Consider the following 12,793-nt stretch of genomic DNA (forward strand, 5'->3'; position numbering starts at 1 on the left):
AATAAGCAGTTAACCTAAAAACAAATTCGTGATAAAACAATCAAAATCAGACAAATGTAAGAACATACACGCATATAAAAGACATGACACTAGCGAGGATCAGTGAGAGGAAATGTACTCAGTGTTGACAGCTCTGATTGTCAATGAGCCATTTCTTTAATTGTGTCTTGAATAAATGATATGTGTTTTGATTTCTGATAGTAACAGGTGTGAAGTTCCACTCAGTAGCAGCTCTAACAGAAAAAGCAGTCTGACCAAAAACGCTTTTTCTGAAGGGAATGATACAGTCTCCTCTGACTGCACTCCGAGTTCTGCTGTGATCTGCTGTCCGGATGTTAATAAACTGGTGAAGAGGAGGGGATGATAAGCCATGAAAGATTTTGTACATGAGACAGAGATTTGAATATTTGACTATGTTGTCCCAAATTCAGTCTTCTTTCTCTTTCGGCTTTTCCCATCAGGGGTCGCCACAGCGAATCATCCTTTTCCACCTCACTCTATCATGGACATCTTCTACCCTAACATTAGCCAACTTCATGTCCTCTGTTAAGACATCCATATATCTCCTCTTTGGCCGTCCTCTTGCCCTCCTGCCAGGCAGCTCCATCTCCAACATCCTTCTAACAATATATCCACTATCCCTCCTCTGAACATGTCCAAACCATCTCAGTCTGGCTTCTCTGACTTTGTCGCTAACACAGGCAAAATGAGCCGTCCCTCTGATGTACTCGTTCCTTGTCCTGTCTAACCTGGTCACTCCTAAGGAGAACCTCAACATCTTCATCTCCGCTACCTCCATTTCAGCCTCTTGTCTCTGTCTCACTGCTACCGTCTCTAACCCATAGAGCAGAGCTGGTCTCACCACTGTCTTGTACACCTTTCCTTTGAGTCTTGCTGACACTCTTCAGTCACACAACACTCCTGACACTTTCCTTCACCCGCTCCAACCTGCCTACACTTGCCTCTTCACCTCTTTTCCACACTCCCCATCACACTGAACTGTTGACCCCAAGTACTTAAACTCCTGCACCTTCTTCACCTCAGCCCCCTGTAACCTAACGCTTCTACCTTGATCCCTCTCGTTCAGACACATGTATTCTGTCTTACTACGACTGACCTTCATGCCTCTTCTTTCCAGAGCAAACCTCCACCTCTCTAGCTGTTCCTCCACCTGCTCTCTACTCTCACTGCAAATTACAATGTCATCTACAAACATCATTGTCCAGGGAGATTCCTGTCTTACCTCGTCTGTCAGCCTGTCCATCAGCATAGCAAACAAAAAGGGACTTAAAGCTAATCCTTGGTGTAGTCCCACCTCCACCTTGAACTCCTCTGTCTGACCTACAGCACATCTCACCACCGTCATACTTCTCTCATACATGTCCTGAACTACTCTGACATACTTCTCTGCAACTCCAGACGACCTCATACAGTACCACAGCTCCTCCCTCGGCACCCTGTCATACGCCTTCTCTAAATCTACGAACACACAATGCAGCTCCTTCTGACCATCTCTGTACTTTTCCAACAACATTCTCAAAGCAAATATGGCATCTGTGGTGCTCTTACGGGGCATGAAACCATATTGCTGCTCACAAATCTCCACCTTCTTCCTAAGCCTGGCTTCCACTACTCTTTCCCACAGCTTCATTGTGTGGCTCATCAACTTTATTCCTCTATAGTTGCTGCAGTTCTGCGTGTCACCCTTGTTCTTAAAGATCGGGACCAGAACGCTTCTCCTCCATTCCTCAGGCATCTTCTCACTCTCTAAAATCCTATTGAACAACCTTGTTAGAAATTCCACTGCTGTCTCTCCTAAGCACTTCCATACCTCCACAGGTAGGTCATCAGGACCAACGGCCTTTCCGCTCTTCATCCTTTTCAGAGCCTTCCTAACCTCATCCTTTCCAATCTCTGCTACTTCCTGCTCCACAACAACCACATCTTCCTCCCTTCTTTCCCTGTCATTTTCCACGTTCATCAGCTCCTCAAAATACTCCTTCCATCTTTTCTGTACACTCTCCTGGGTTGTTAGCACCTTTCCATCTCTGTCCTTGATCACCCTTATCTGTTGCACGTCCTTCCCATCTCTGTCTCTCTGTCTGGCTAGCCTGTACAAGTCCTTCTCTCCTTCCTTTGTGTCTAACCTGTCATATAGCTCATCGTAAACTTTCTGTTTGGCCTTTGCCACCTCTCTCTTCACTCTACGCTGCGCTTCCTTGTACTCCTGTCTACCTTCCTCAGTCCTTTCTACATCCCACTTCCTTTTAGCCAACCTCTTCCTCTGGACGCATTCCTGTACTTCCTCATTCCGCCACCAAGTGTCTTTACCGTCTTTCCTCTTTCCAGATGACACACCAAGCACCTTCCTACCTGTTTCCCTGATAATCTCTGCTGTAGTTTCCCAGTCATCTGGAAGCTCACCCTGACCACCCAGGACCTGTCTCAACTTCTGCCTAAATTCCTCACAAGTTTCTTCATTCTGTAGCTTCCACCACTTGGTCTTCTTTTCTGTTTTCCCTCTCTTCTTCTTCCTGACCTCCAGAGTCATCTTACACACCACCATGCGGTGCTGTCTGGCTACACTCTCTCCTACCACCACTTTGCAGTCATTAACCTCTCTCAAATGACCTCGTCTACATAGGATGTAGTCCACCTGAGTACTCCTACCTCCACTTCTGTATGTCACTCTATGTTCCTCTCTCTTCTTGAAGTAAGTGATGACTACAGCCATTTCCATCCTCTTTGCAAAGTCCACCACCATCTGTCCCTCCCGATTCCTTTCCTTCACACCAAACCTGCCCATCACCTCCTCATCACCTCTGTTGCCCTCACCAACATGCCCATTAAAGTCTGCTCCAATAACAAATCTCTCTCCTCTGGGAAAACTCTCTATGACCTCATCCAACTCACTCCAGAATCTCTCCTTCACTTCTAACTCACAGCCAACCTGTGGCGCATACCCACTGACTACATTCACCATCACCCCTTCAATTTCTAACTTTAGGCTCATCATCCTGTCTGAGACTCTTTTCACCTCTAGAACACTGTTTACAAACTCCCCCTTCAGAATCACTACTACCCCGTTTCTCTTCCTATCAACACCATGATAGAACAGTTTGTATCCTCCTCCAATACTACGTGCCTTGCTGCCCTTCCACCTTGTCTCCTGCACACACAGTACATCTACCTTCCTTCTCTCCATCATGTCTGCCAGCTCTCTGCCTTTCCCTGTCATTGTGCCAACGTTAAGAGTCCCTATTCTCAAACCTATGTTCCTGCCTTTTCCCTTCTCTCTCTGGCCACGGACCCTTCTGCCTCCCCTCTGTCTTCGACCAACAGTAGTCAAATTTCCACCGACACCCTGTAGGTTAACAGCATCGGTGGCGGTCGTTGTTAACCCGGGCCTCGACCGATCCGGTATGTCTAAAGTGTTGTGAATGATTCGCATGGTTGTTTTGGCAGTTTTTACGCCGGATGCCCTTCCTGACGCAACCCTCTCTATTTATCCGGGCTTGGGAGCGGCACAGAAGTAACTGGCTTGCAACCCCTGTGGCTAGATTGTTGTCCCAAATTCAGTAAACCATGTTTTTGTAATATTGTACAATGGTGAAATATGTTGGGTTATACAGTTTGTTTGTATAATGTTTGTATAATGTTTGGACAGGTTTTAAAGATGTATTGCAAGCCTGTGACCAGACAGGCAAACAGTAGGTGATATGAGAGAAAATCACAGAGTGCATGTACATTTTTGCTGACTGTGTGGACATCTGGTGGCGAATGTGTCTAAAATTACTGAGGTTGAATTTGATTCTGTTGCAGACTCTTTTGATGTGTGATTTGAAAGGCAGCTTTGAATCCAGTATGACACCCAGATATTTGTATTCTGATACAATCTGTAGCCTTTCTCCTGAAACAAAAACATCTGGTTCAGCAGTGAGCTTATTATTGGACTTGGTGAAAAACATTGCAACTGTTTTAGATGTGTTTAGCTGCAAACAAGAATATTTCAACCAAGCTGTGATGTTAACCATGGCATTGGTGAGCTTCTCAGCCACCTGAGAGGAATTACTGCCATGAGCATATACTACAGTGTCATCAGCATACATCTGCACAGAAACATCAGGACAACTGGATGGAAGGTCTTTAATGTACAGTGAAAATAGCAAAGGTCCCAAAATTGATAACTTGGGAGTGGTCAGTGAGGTAAGAGTCAATCCATTGCAGTGCATCAGAAGAAAAGTTAAAATTGCATAATTTTGACAGTATGATTTTGGGATTAACAGTGTTTCATGTATCCACTGCCAATTCCACGACATCCCTAGTCACACATCACAGTGGACTTCATCACAGATCTGCCTCGGGCGAGAGGACTGAGAACCAGAAGGTAACCTAAAAACTTTGTGAAACGAAAGACCTGGTTCTGATCCAAATTTGGCTCTGACTAAACAGCAGAACTAGGTCTGTGGAAAATACCTGTCAGTCTGCTGCAGTTTGACAACTCCATATCTCTTCATAAGGAGCTGCTGCTCTGTGGGTCAGAAATCTGCTGCAACTGTTTGTCCATTGAAATCTGCAGTTCTGGGATTGGTTAATGTTTTCATTCAAAGATCGCAGAACATAATCTTGTCCACTATATCAAAACTCAGATGAACTAAGGTTCTCCTGTTTAGTTTGGTGCAAAAAAACCCAAAACATTTTTAACAATCAGATACGGAAAAAACAGGATTTTTAAACTCAAGCAGAATGTTGTTTTCTTTTTACTTCTGTACAACAGTCCTCTGCTGTTTCCTCTGCACTAACGTCCATCTGACACTTTCTCCTAAATGAAAGAAAAACAGACATAACTTGTTGTAGAGAATCAACATTTAAATGAAACCTTACCTGAGAGTCTGTAGGCGCCATTATCATGTTTGTATATAATTCCCTTTTTTTTTGGTCACGTGATTAGTTAGACGTCATTTAGGCGCACCTGTCACCTGTGTTAGTTTGGTTTGTTGGTTTGATAAAGAGAGGGTGCACAGGGCCCAGTATTTTTTGTTGACCGTTTTTACACTTGATTATGTACAATACTTTTCAAATGGATCGTACCACATGTGTCATCTGATTCACATCACATCAAACAGCTCAACGGGATCACCAGGCTACAGGGACAAAGCCTAAAGAGAAAGCTGTGGGGGCTGAAATTACAATGATTAAAGACCAAAGACACGGAAAAGAAACAGTTCCCTCAGTCCATCCAAGTTTCTACATCCAAGACACCAGAAACACAAACACTGTGATGGACAATCAGCAACCAATGTTGGACATAATGAGAAATCAAAATGAAATAACAATGCTTCTGATGAATCAGCAACGTGTTTCATCTTGGCCGAAGCGAGATGTACCCATGTTTGACGGAGATCCACTCCAGTACCACATGTTCATGAGAGCATTTGAGAACAACGTAGAGAAAAACACTGATAATAACAGTGACCGACTTTATTTCTTGGAACAGTATACCAAAGGTCTGTCTAAGGAACTGGTTCGGAGCTGCCAATTCATAAGTCCAGACAGATGTTATTTCAAAGCTAAAACCTTACTTAAAGAACACTTTGGAAATGAACACAAGGTGGCAGCAGCTTACATGGACAAGGTTCTTTCATGGCCTTCAATTAAAACAGAAGATGCTAAGGCTCTTCAAGATTATAGTCTTTTTCTTAGAAGCTGTTGCAATGTTATGGAGGATTTGCATTACCTGCATGATCTTAATGTGCCTGCTAACATGCTCAGTGTTATCAAAGATTAGAGACAAATAGAGGACAGTAGCTTGTGAACTACAGGAAAGAACTGGACAAAGATGCAAGATATCTGACATCACAGAGTTCATAGAAAAACAAGTAAGAGTCTTAACAGATCCAGTGTTTGGAAACATACAGGATGTTCCACCTGCAACTAGGAGTTTGACCAAACCAGAGTCACATATCCGTTTTGGAAGGAAAGAAAGCAGTTTCGCTACAACAGTAACCCCAGTGAATAAAATATTAAAAGCTGAAACCCAGGAAAAGAAATTTACCCAAACGTCGAGAAAGAAATGTCTCTTTTGTGGAAAAGAACATACTTTGGATTCATGTGAACAGTTGGAAAAGAAATCCAGAAAGGAGAAGATTGGCTTCTTGAGAGAAAAGGGTGTTTGCTTTGGCTGTCTGTGTATTGGACACATCAGTAAAGATTGCAAAAGGCGCATCTTTTGTGCTAAATGTGGCTTTAAACATCCAACTCTGCTTCACATTACTTCACTTAGGAAAGAAGAGACTCAAGACTTTACAGAGACAGAAAAGAAACCAGAGATTTAGCAAATGAGAACTTTGGTGTCCAATGGTCTTACTGCGGCCGGTGATCAAGACTGCAAATTACCAATAGTTCCAGTTCAAGTGAAACTCAGCAAAGGAAGCAAGATTGTCACAACCTATGCTTTTTTGGATCAAGGAAGTACTGCAGTGTTTTGTACCAAAAGTTTAATGCACAAACTCAACTTGGAAGGACGGAAAACACACATTCTTCTCAGGACAATGGGTCAAAAGAAAATCGTGGACAGTCATGTTGTCAATGGACTAGAGGTAGCAGCCATTCAAGGAAATGATTTTGTTGCTATTCCTAAAACATACACACAACCAAGCATCGCAGTGCAGAAATGTAATATACCGCTGCAAAAGGATCTGCAAAATTGGCCTTATCTAAAGGACATCTACTTACCACAAATAAATGAAGAGATTGAACTTCTAATAGGCGTCAATGTTCCCAAAGCTTTGGAACCACTGCAAGTGATACAAAGTGAACATCACGGACCTTTTGCTATAAGAACAATGCTCGGTTGGACAATAAATGGACAGCTGGGAAGTAACGGTGGAAATACAATGGATCAACGACAACCAGAATTGTCAGTAAACAGAGTGTCTGTTGTACAGATGGATGAACTTTGGCAGAAGCAATTCAAATTTGACTTTCCTGAATGCAGTATGGATGAACAGTCTGGATTGTCACAAGAAGACCAAAGATTTATGGAGACAGTTTCAAATTCAGCAAACCTCATAAATGGACACTATCAGATTGGTTTACCACTGCGAAACAAAAACGTTTGCATGCCTAACAACAAAGATTTAGCTCTGCAGCGTGTTGCTCATTTAAAGAAAAGACTCCAAAGAGATCCTGTTTTCTGCGCGGATTACATGGCCTTTACGAATGACATGTTCACCAAAGGTTACGCTGAACAGGTACCAGAGGAAGACCTGAAGCGTTCTGATGGGACAGTGTGGTATATCCCACATCATGGGGTTTACCACCCAGTTAAGAAAAAGTTGAAGGTTGTTTTTGACTGTGCTGCAACTTTTCAAGGCAGATCTCTTAGCACCCAGAAATTCATGGGTTCTGGGAAAAGTACTACAGACTTTCCCAGACAGAAGAGGATTAGTACGTCAAGTTCGAGTCAAGACAAAGACCAGCTGCTTGGAATGACCAATTACAAAGATGGTTTTACTGCTGGAAGCCAAAACCAAAAGGAATAGCTTCATGAAGAAGTGAAGGTTTCTCGGATTTAAGGACTCGTTATCTTTTGAAAGACAAATACGGCTACTGGAGGCCAATTGAAAAAAAACAAAAAATGTGAAAAAAAGAGAACTGAATGAATTTGTATTGTTTATGCTAATTTTATGTTTCTTTTGTGTGTGTAATTATTTGTCTATTTGCCAAATAATTAGGGGCTGGTGTGTAGTCGCCATTATCATGTTTGTTTATAATTCCCTTTTTTGGTCACGTGATTAGTTAGACGTCATTTAGGCGCACCTGTCACCTGTTTTAGTTTGGTTTGTTCGTTTGATACAGAGAGGGTGCACAGGGCCCAGTATTTTTTTCTTGACCGCCTTTATACTTTATTATGAACTCCACATGATGGATCGTATCATTTGTGTCATCTGTGGCAATGAAGTGGAATAAATCACGACACACAAACATAGTGGATTTCATGGTCATAGTTTTATGACGCGTCGCAAACAGGACCTGTCGCAGCCTCTATAGCGACTCATAAGCTCGCAGCCGCTACAATTAATGTAAAATTCAGTTTTCTTCATTGTTTAAGGATATGGAGCAGCAGTTCTGAGGTGAAGCAAGAAGGACAAAGAGGAGTGCTGGAGTACAGAACACCCACAAAGAAATTCATCTAAAACATTAAAAATAATCCTTGATTTAACCATCAAAGATGTTTGACCTCCATCCTGACACATTTATGATCTCCAGCTGCAGAAAAACGTGTCAGATTTCTGTGTCGCTTACTGAAGCTCAGAAAAAAACATTTTGAGCTCCAGATTTTCAAATTACAGATTAATGAAGAGAAGCAAACACAAACATGAAATAAAAGAGGCTGATGAATCTACACAAAGACTGAAAAGGATCCCAGTGCATCATGGGATATCCCCCTTTATCAACTGTTCTGTAAAAAAACTGTAAAAACTGTTGTTTTATCAACTGTGATCTGAGAGGCTGTTGGTGAAGAAGGGCATCATCAGCATAGAACTGTGGGCCGTTTGGGTTCAGAAGAACAGCTTCATGATGTGGAAAGAATCTGTGTCCTTCAACAGGTCCAGAAGATCCCAAACATGGAAACTGGAAGCAGTTTGGATTCCGGTTTCTTCCTGAACTTTGAGGATCCAAATGCTGAAAATGGAAGCTGACAGATAATGCAGCAGACTTTACCAATGTGCTCAGAACACTAGAACATCCACAGAAGAAGAAAACACTGTTCTAGTGGAACATCTACAACTTCTGTCCATGATTCAGAGGAACTGCAGAAAGATGACCCCTCCCACTTTGGGTTTAGTCAAATTAGAAAAGTAATCAGCACAGCTCAGGGATCTGGAGCTCCATTCATGCATGGACTTGGGGAGAATTCCTCCTTGAGGAACAAGCTGGTAAATCTGAGAAAAGAAAATGATAAACTTTAAAAGCAAATCCCTTTTTCTTTCATTCTAGAATGGAAAGTCCAGGAAGAATAATTTGGACCTGAAGATGCTTTGATCTAAATACTTTAGACTCAAAAGAGGATTGTCCCATTTGAGTGATGGTCACCCACAAAAAACAGTTTTCAATCTTATCTCAGACTTACTTTAATTTCAGGTTACTTTCAAAACACTTTACTTCCTGGTTTCATTGACAGCAAATGTTCCTAAAGATCTGACCCCCTAAAAGCTCCAATAGCAGCTCAGCAGAAACTCTGATCTTTCTTGATGTGGAGGGGCGGAGCCTGAAGAGGAAGCATCTTTCTGCAGGTGGTGCTGCAGCTTTGGGCATGTTTTCCAACTCTTTAGCTTCTGCTGTTCATGGAGTCATGTCCCTCTGTTCTTGGAAAAGAGAAACCTGCAGAGAACTTTTCCCATTTCCACTCCCTCCTTTCAGCTGCTGCCCACTGTTCCCCTCTGAATCAGGAGGGAGGAGCTCTCATCTGTTCTGCCCACCCCCATCTAGAAAGACATCAGCACCACCTGAACATTCCAAAGCTCGTTTCCAACCCATTTCTACTGAGAAGGAACCAAACACATGAAGATTAGAACAGCTGGAACAGGATGAGGGGGAAGGCTAAAGATTCAAGTCTGTTTGTGAGTCAAAGATAGAATGAAGACAGAAATCAATAGAAAACACAGAGTTGATTCAAAAGAGCATTTATTAGATCCAAACAGGCTGCAGGAATTTTACAGACAGCTTTCAGTTTGAAGCCTTTTGACACTAAGATGCAGTTCTGCAAACAGCCAGCAGGTGTCTCCCTTCTCCCTCCTGCTTCAATGCAGTTGGTGTTGTTGCAGCAGCTGCATCAAAGTGATTCTCTGCATCCAGAGGCTGTCATTCCTCACTAAGATGCACTCTGTTCATTCATGTCCTCTGGAGAAAACAGGCTTTATGCTCAGAAAGTTTCTACTAGTTTAGACATTCTAGAAAATGAGGAGATTCAACTGGATTTAGATGAAACTTCTTTAAAACTGCAGCTAAAAATGCTATCAGCATGAAAAAGAACAGAGTTTTACCAACAAAGCACCAAAGAAAAAGGAAGTTCAGTCAGAAAACTGTGGAAAACACCAATCAAAGCAAAACTCTGAGTCTTTCAAACTGCATGAGTCAATATTTGATCATCAACAGAACAGAGATGATAGAAAAATGATTCAACTGAGAGACTTTTGTTCACTAACTGAGATCAGACGGGATTTCTGCTCCAAAAACTGACTTCAAAGGACTTGAATCCAGACCAGTGAGTCATGTGACCACAGCGTTTGTCCGTGTCTCCACTATGAACATTCTGGTCACATGACCATGTTGGAGGTTTCTGAATGAAACTCTGTGTTTGTTTGTCAATGAGAGTTTCTGGAGAACAGAAATCAAGTGTGAAACATCTGGAACCAGAGTCTTGTGATCCAGAGTTCTGGTTCTGTCCCTGTTCCAGAGACAGAACCAGGATCCAACGCCTGACTGTGTTTTCCCCTGACCCACACATAGATCTAGATCTATCTGCAGCACAATAACTGTCCACTTGATGCTGAGAGAGACAGTGGAGCTGATCTCAGATCTGTTCCTGCTGCAGCTCTGACACTCATCTCCACTTCCTCTGATTCCTCCATCACTCTGCTCTCCACCTCCCAGGAACACCGTCCAGTCACAACATCTCTGCAGACCAGCTGCTGCTGCTGCTTCTCTCTGCTCCTCCAGGAGGAACATCAGACTTTTTAACACCACCTGCAGAGAATAAGTAGAGAGACAGCAATGAAGGAGTGTCTCCTGATCCTAGTCTGTCAGTCAGTGATGCAGCACAGAAGCAGAAAGAGCAGCAGGAGCTTCAGTCCTGTTCAGAGCAGCAGCTTCCTGTCATCTTCACCTGTTGGAGCTTCTGCTGCTCTGATTGGCTGACTGTTGTCCTCAGAGCTTCACTGAGAAGCTGCAGCTTCACAGGAAACTCTGCATCTTTGCTCTCAGACTAACTTAAGGACCAAACATCTGGAAGCAGCTGGACTGACTCCAACCCTCTACTGACCTCAGAGTCTGCAGTTTGGAGTTTGGACTCTCCACCAGATCCTGGAGCTGCTGAACATCTGAAGACTGAAGGTTGTTGTAGCCCATGTCCAGTTGTGTCAGGTGGGACGGGTTGGACTTCAGAGCTGAGACCAGAGCAGCACAGCTGATCTTTGAAAAACTGCATTTCCTCAACCTGAATCCAGAACAAAGAGCAGAGTTTAAAGACAAAGTTCATGTTTTTCATCCTTCACTTCTTTTAAAGAGTTCAGAGCTGAAGAAGATCAGAAAGTTTAGAAAAGTCCAAAGATGTGAAGCAACAGCAGCAGATCAGAAGAGTCCAGCAGAAGCAGAGAAGAAGAACATTCAGGAACATTCAGGACAACATGCAGCTGCTTCAGGAAAGAAGTCCAGATGTGTGAAAGTCAAACATCAGCCTGTGGCTGCATCTAAACCAACTGATGTTTCTGCAGCAACAGCAGAAAAAGTCCACTTCCTCTTTCTGCTCAGCTCTTCTCCAAACAGCACTGAATCATGGGAGAATTTCAGCAGCATGATTCTGGAAAGTCTTCCTCCCAGTTTTCAGGAGATGTTCTTCCAGTCCTTCTCTGCTGCAGCCCTTCAAGCAGAGACTTTCAGCTCCAACAGATCAAAGCAGAGAGAAGAAGGACGTGATGAGGAAGAGTCAGCAGCAAATGTTGGACATTGATCCCTGATCCATGACTTCAGCTCTGAATGAAGAGTCAGAAGCTGCTGGGAGCTTTGATGGATGATGTGATGATGTTTGTGGATGAAAAGGTGAGGATGTTTGTGGAGGATGTGTCTGTCAGAGCAGCATCCAGCTGCAGCATGACTCTGTCACTGTCTGCTCACAAACATCAGCCGCTGGACTCTCAGCTGCATCTGCTGAAACACACGAGAACAAGCAGTTGCAGGAAGAAAAGAAGAAGTTCTTCTGCAGATCTTTGAAGAGAACAAGCAGCTGCAGGAAGAAAAGAAGAAGTTCTTCTGCAGATCTTTGAAGAGAACAAGCAGCTGCAGGAAGATGCTGCTGCAGATCAGAATCTGGACAGAGTCTGACCTCAGAGTCTGCAGTCTGCAGTCTGGACTCTCCAGAAAATCACATAGATGAAGAACTCCTGAATCCTGCAGGTTCTGGTTGTAGCTCAGGTCCAGTTCTGTCAGATTAGACGGGTTTTTCTTCAGAGCTGAGACCAGAACTTCACAGCTGATCTCTGACAAACTGCAGTCCTTCAACCTGCAATCAGACAGAAAAGTGTGTTCAGGAGCAGTGATACAGCTGGAGGTTCAGGAACTTGGTCCATTCAGTCAGGTGGAACCCGCCCTGATGACAGACTGACAGATGACATTTTCACTGTTTGCTCATTTCTTTTGGATTTGGACCCAAAAACATGATCATGAAGAAAATGCAATAGATTAGAAATGATTTCAAATGAAGTTAAAACAGACAAAGAATTGAAATGTCATTGATCATCATGAATTATTCATGACTACATATTTACAAACCAATAGATTTAAAGTTCAGTTTCAAAAATGTCAGATTAAATTGTATTTTTTCATCTTGAATCCTAAATTGTAAAATGCATTTTCAAACGATCAAATTGCAGAAATAGAGAAAGAAATTATTTGTTAATCTATTTGTAACAAATAAATGTGATAAAATAGAGTTTGTAACAGCCAGAAACCTGTGATTTACCGTGCCTGCAGCTACACGCTCCCGTCTGTGAGGAATTGGGGGGAGGTGTTG

General features: G+C 42.9%; 2 protein-coding genes across 3 annotated transcripts in view; both read right to left on the reverse strand.

Annotated features, from left to right (window-relative positions):
• Positions 1-12,793, reverse strand: part of LOC144987124 (uncharacterized) — a 319,301-nt gene that overhangs the window by 127,639 nt on the left and 178,869 nt on the right. The gene's annotated exons all lie outside the window — the stretch shown is intronic.
• Positions 1-12,793, reverse strand: part of LOC144986837 (NACHT, LRR and PYD domains-containing protein 12-like) — a 55,342-nt gene that overhangs the window by 11,915 nt on the left and 30,634 nt on the right. Inside the window, exons 7-9 of one of the 2 annotated variants that reach the window (XM_078935177.1) lie at positions 12,107-12,283; positions 11,048-11,221; positions 9,674-10,752 (exon numbers count right to left, since the gene is read on the reverse strand). In XM_078935177.1, the coding sequence (XP_078791303.1) occupies positions 10,743-10,752; positions 11,048-11,221; positions 12,107-12,283 (361 nt within the window). In that variant the 3' untranslated portion in view covers positions 9,674-10,742. Of the gene's footprint in view, positions 1-9,673; positions 10,753-11,047; positions 11,222-12,106; positions 12,284-12,793 lie in introns of those variants that run through there. The other variant, XM_078935188.1, reaches the window with a different exon arrangement.

The sequence above is a fragment of the Oryzias latipes genome, chromosome 2 (assembly GCF_053564925.1).
Source record: "Oryzias latipes strain Hd-rR chromosome 2, Olatipes_Hd-rR_3.1".
In the NCBI taxonomy this organism is placed as follows: domain Eukaryota; kingdom Metazoa; phylum Chordata; class Actinopteri; order Beloniformes; family Adrianichthyidae; genus Oryzias; species Oryzias latipes.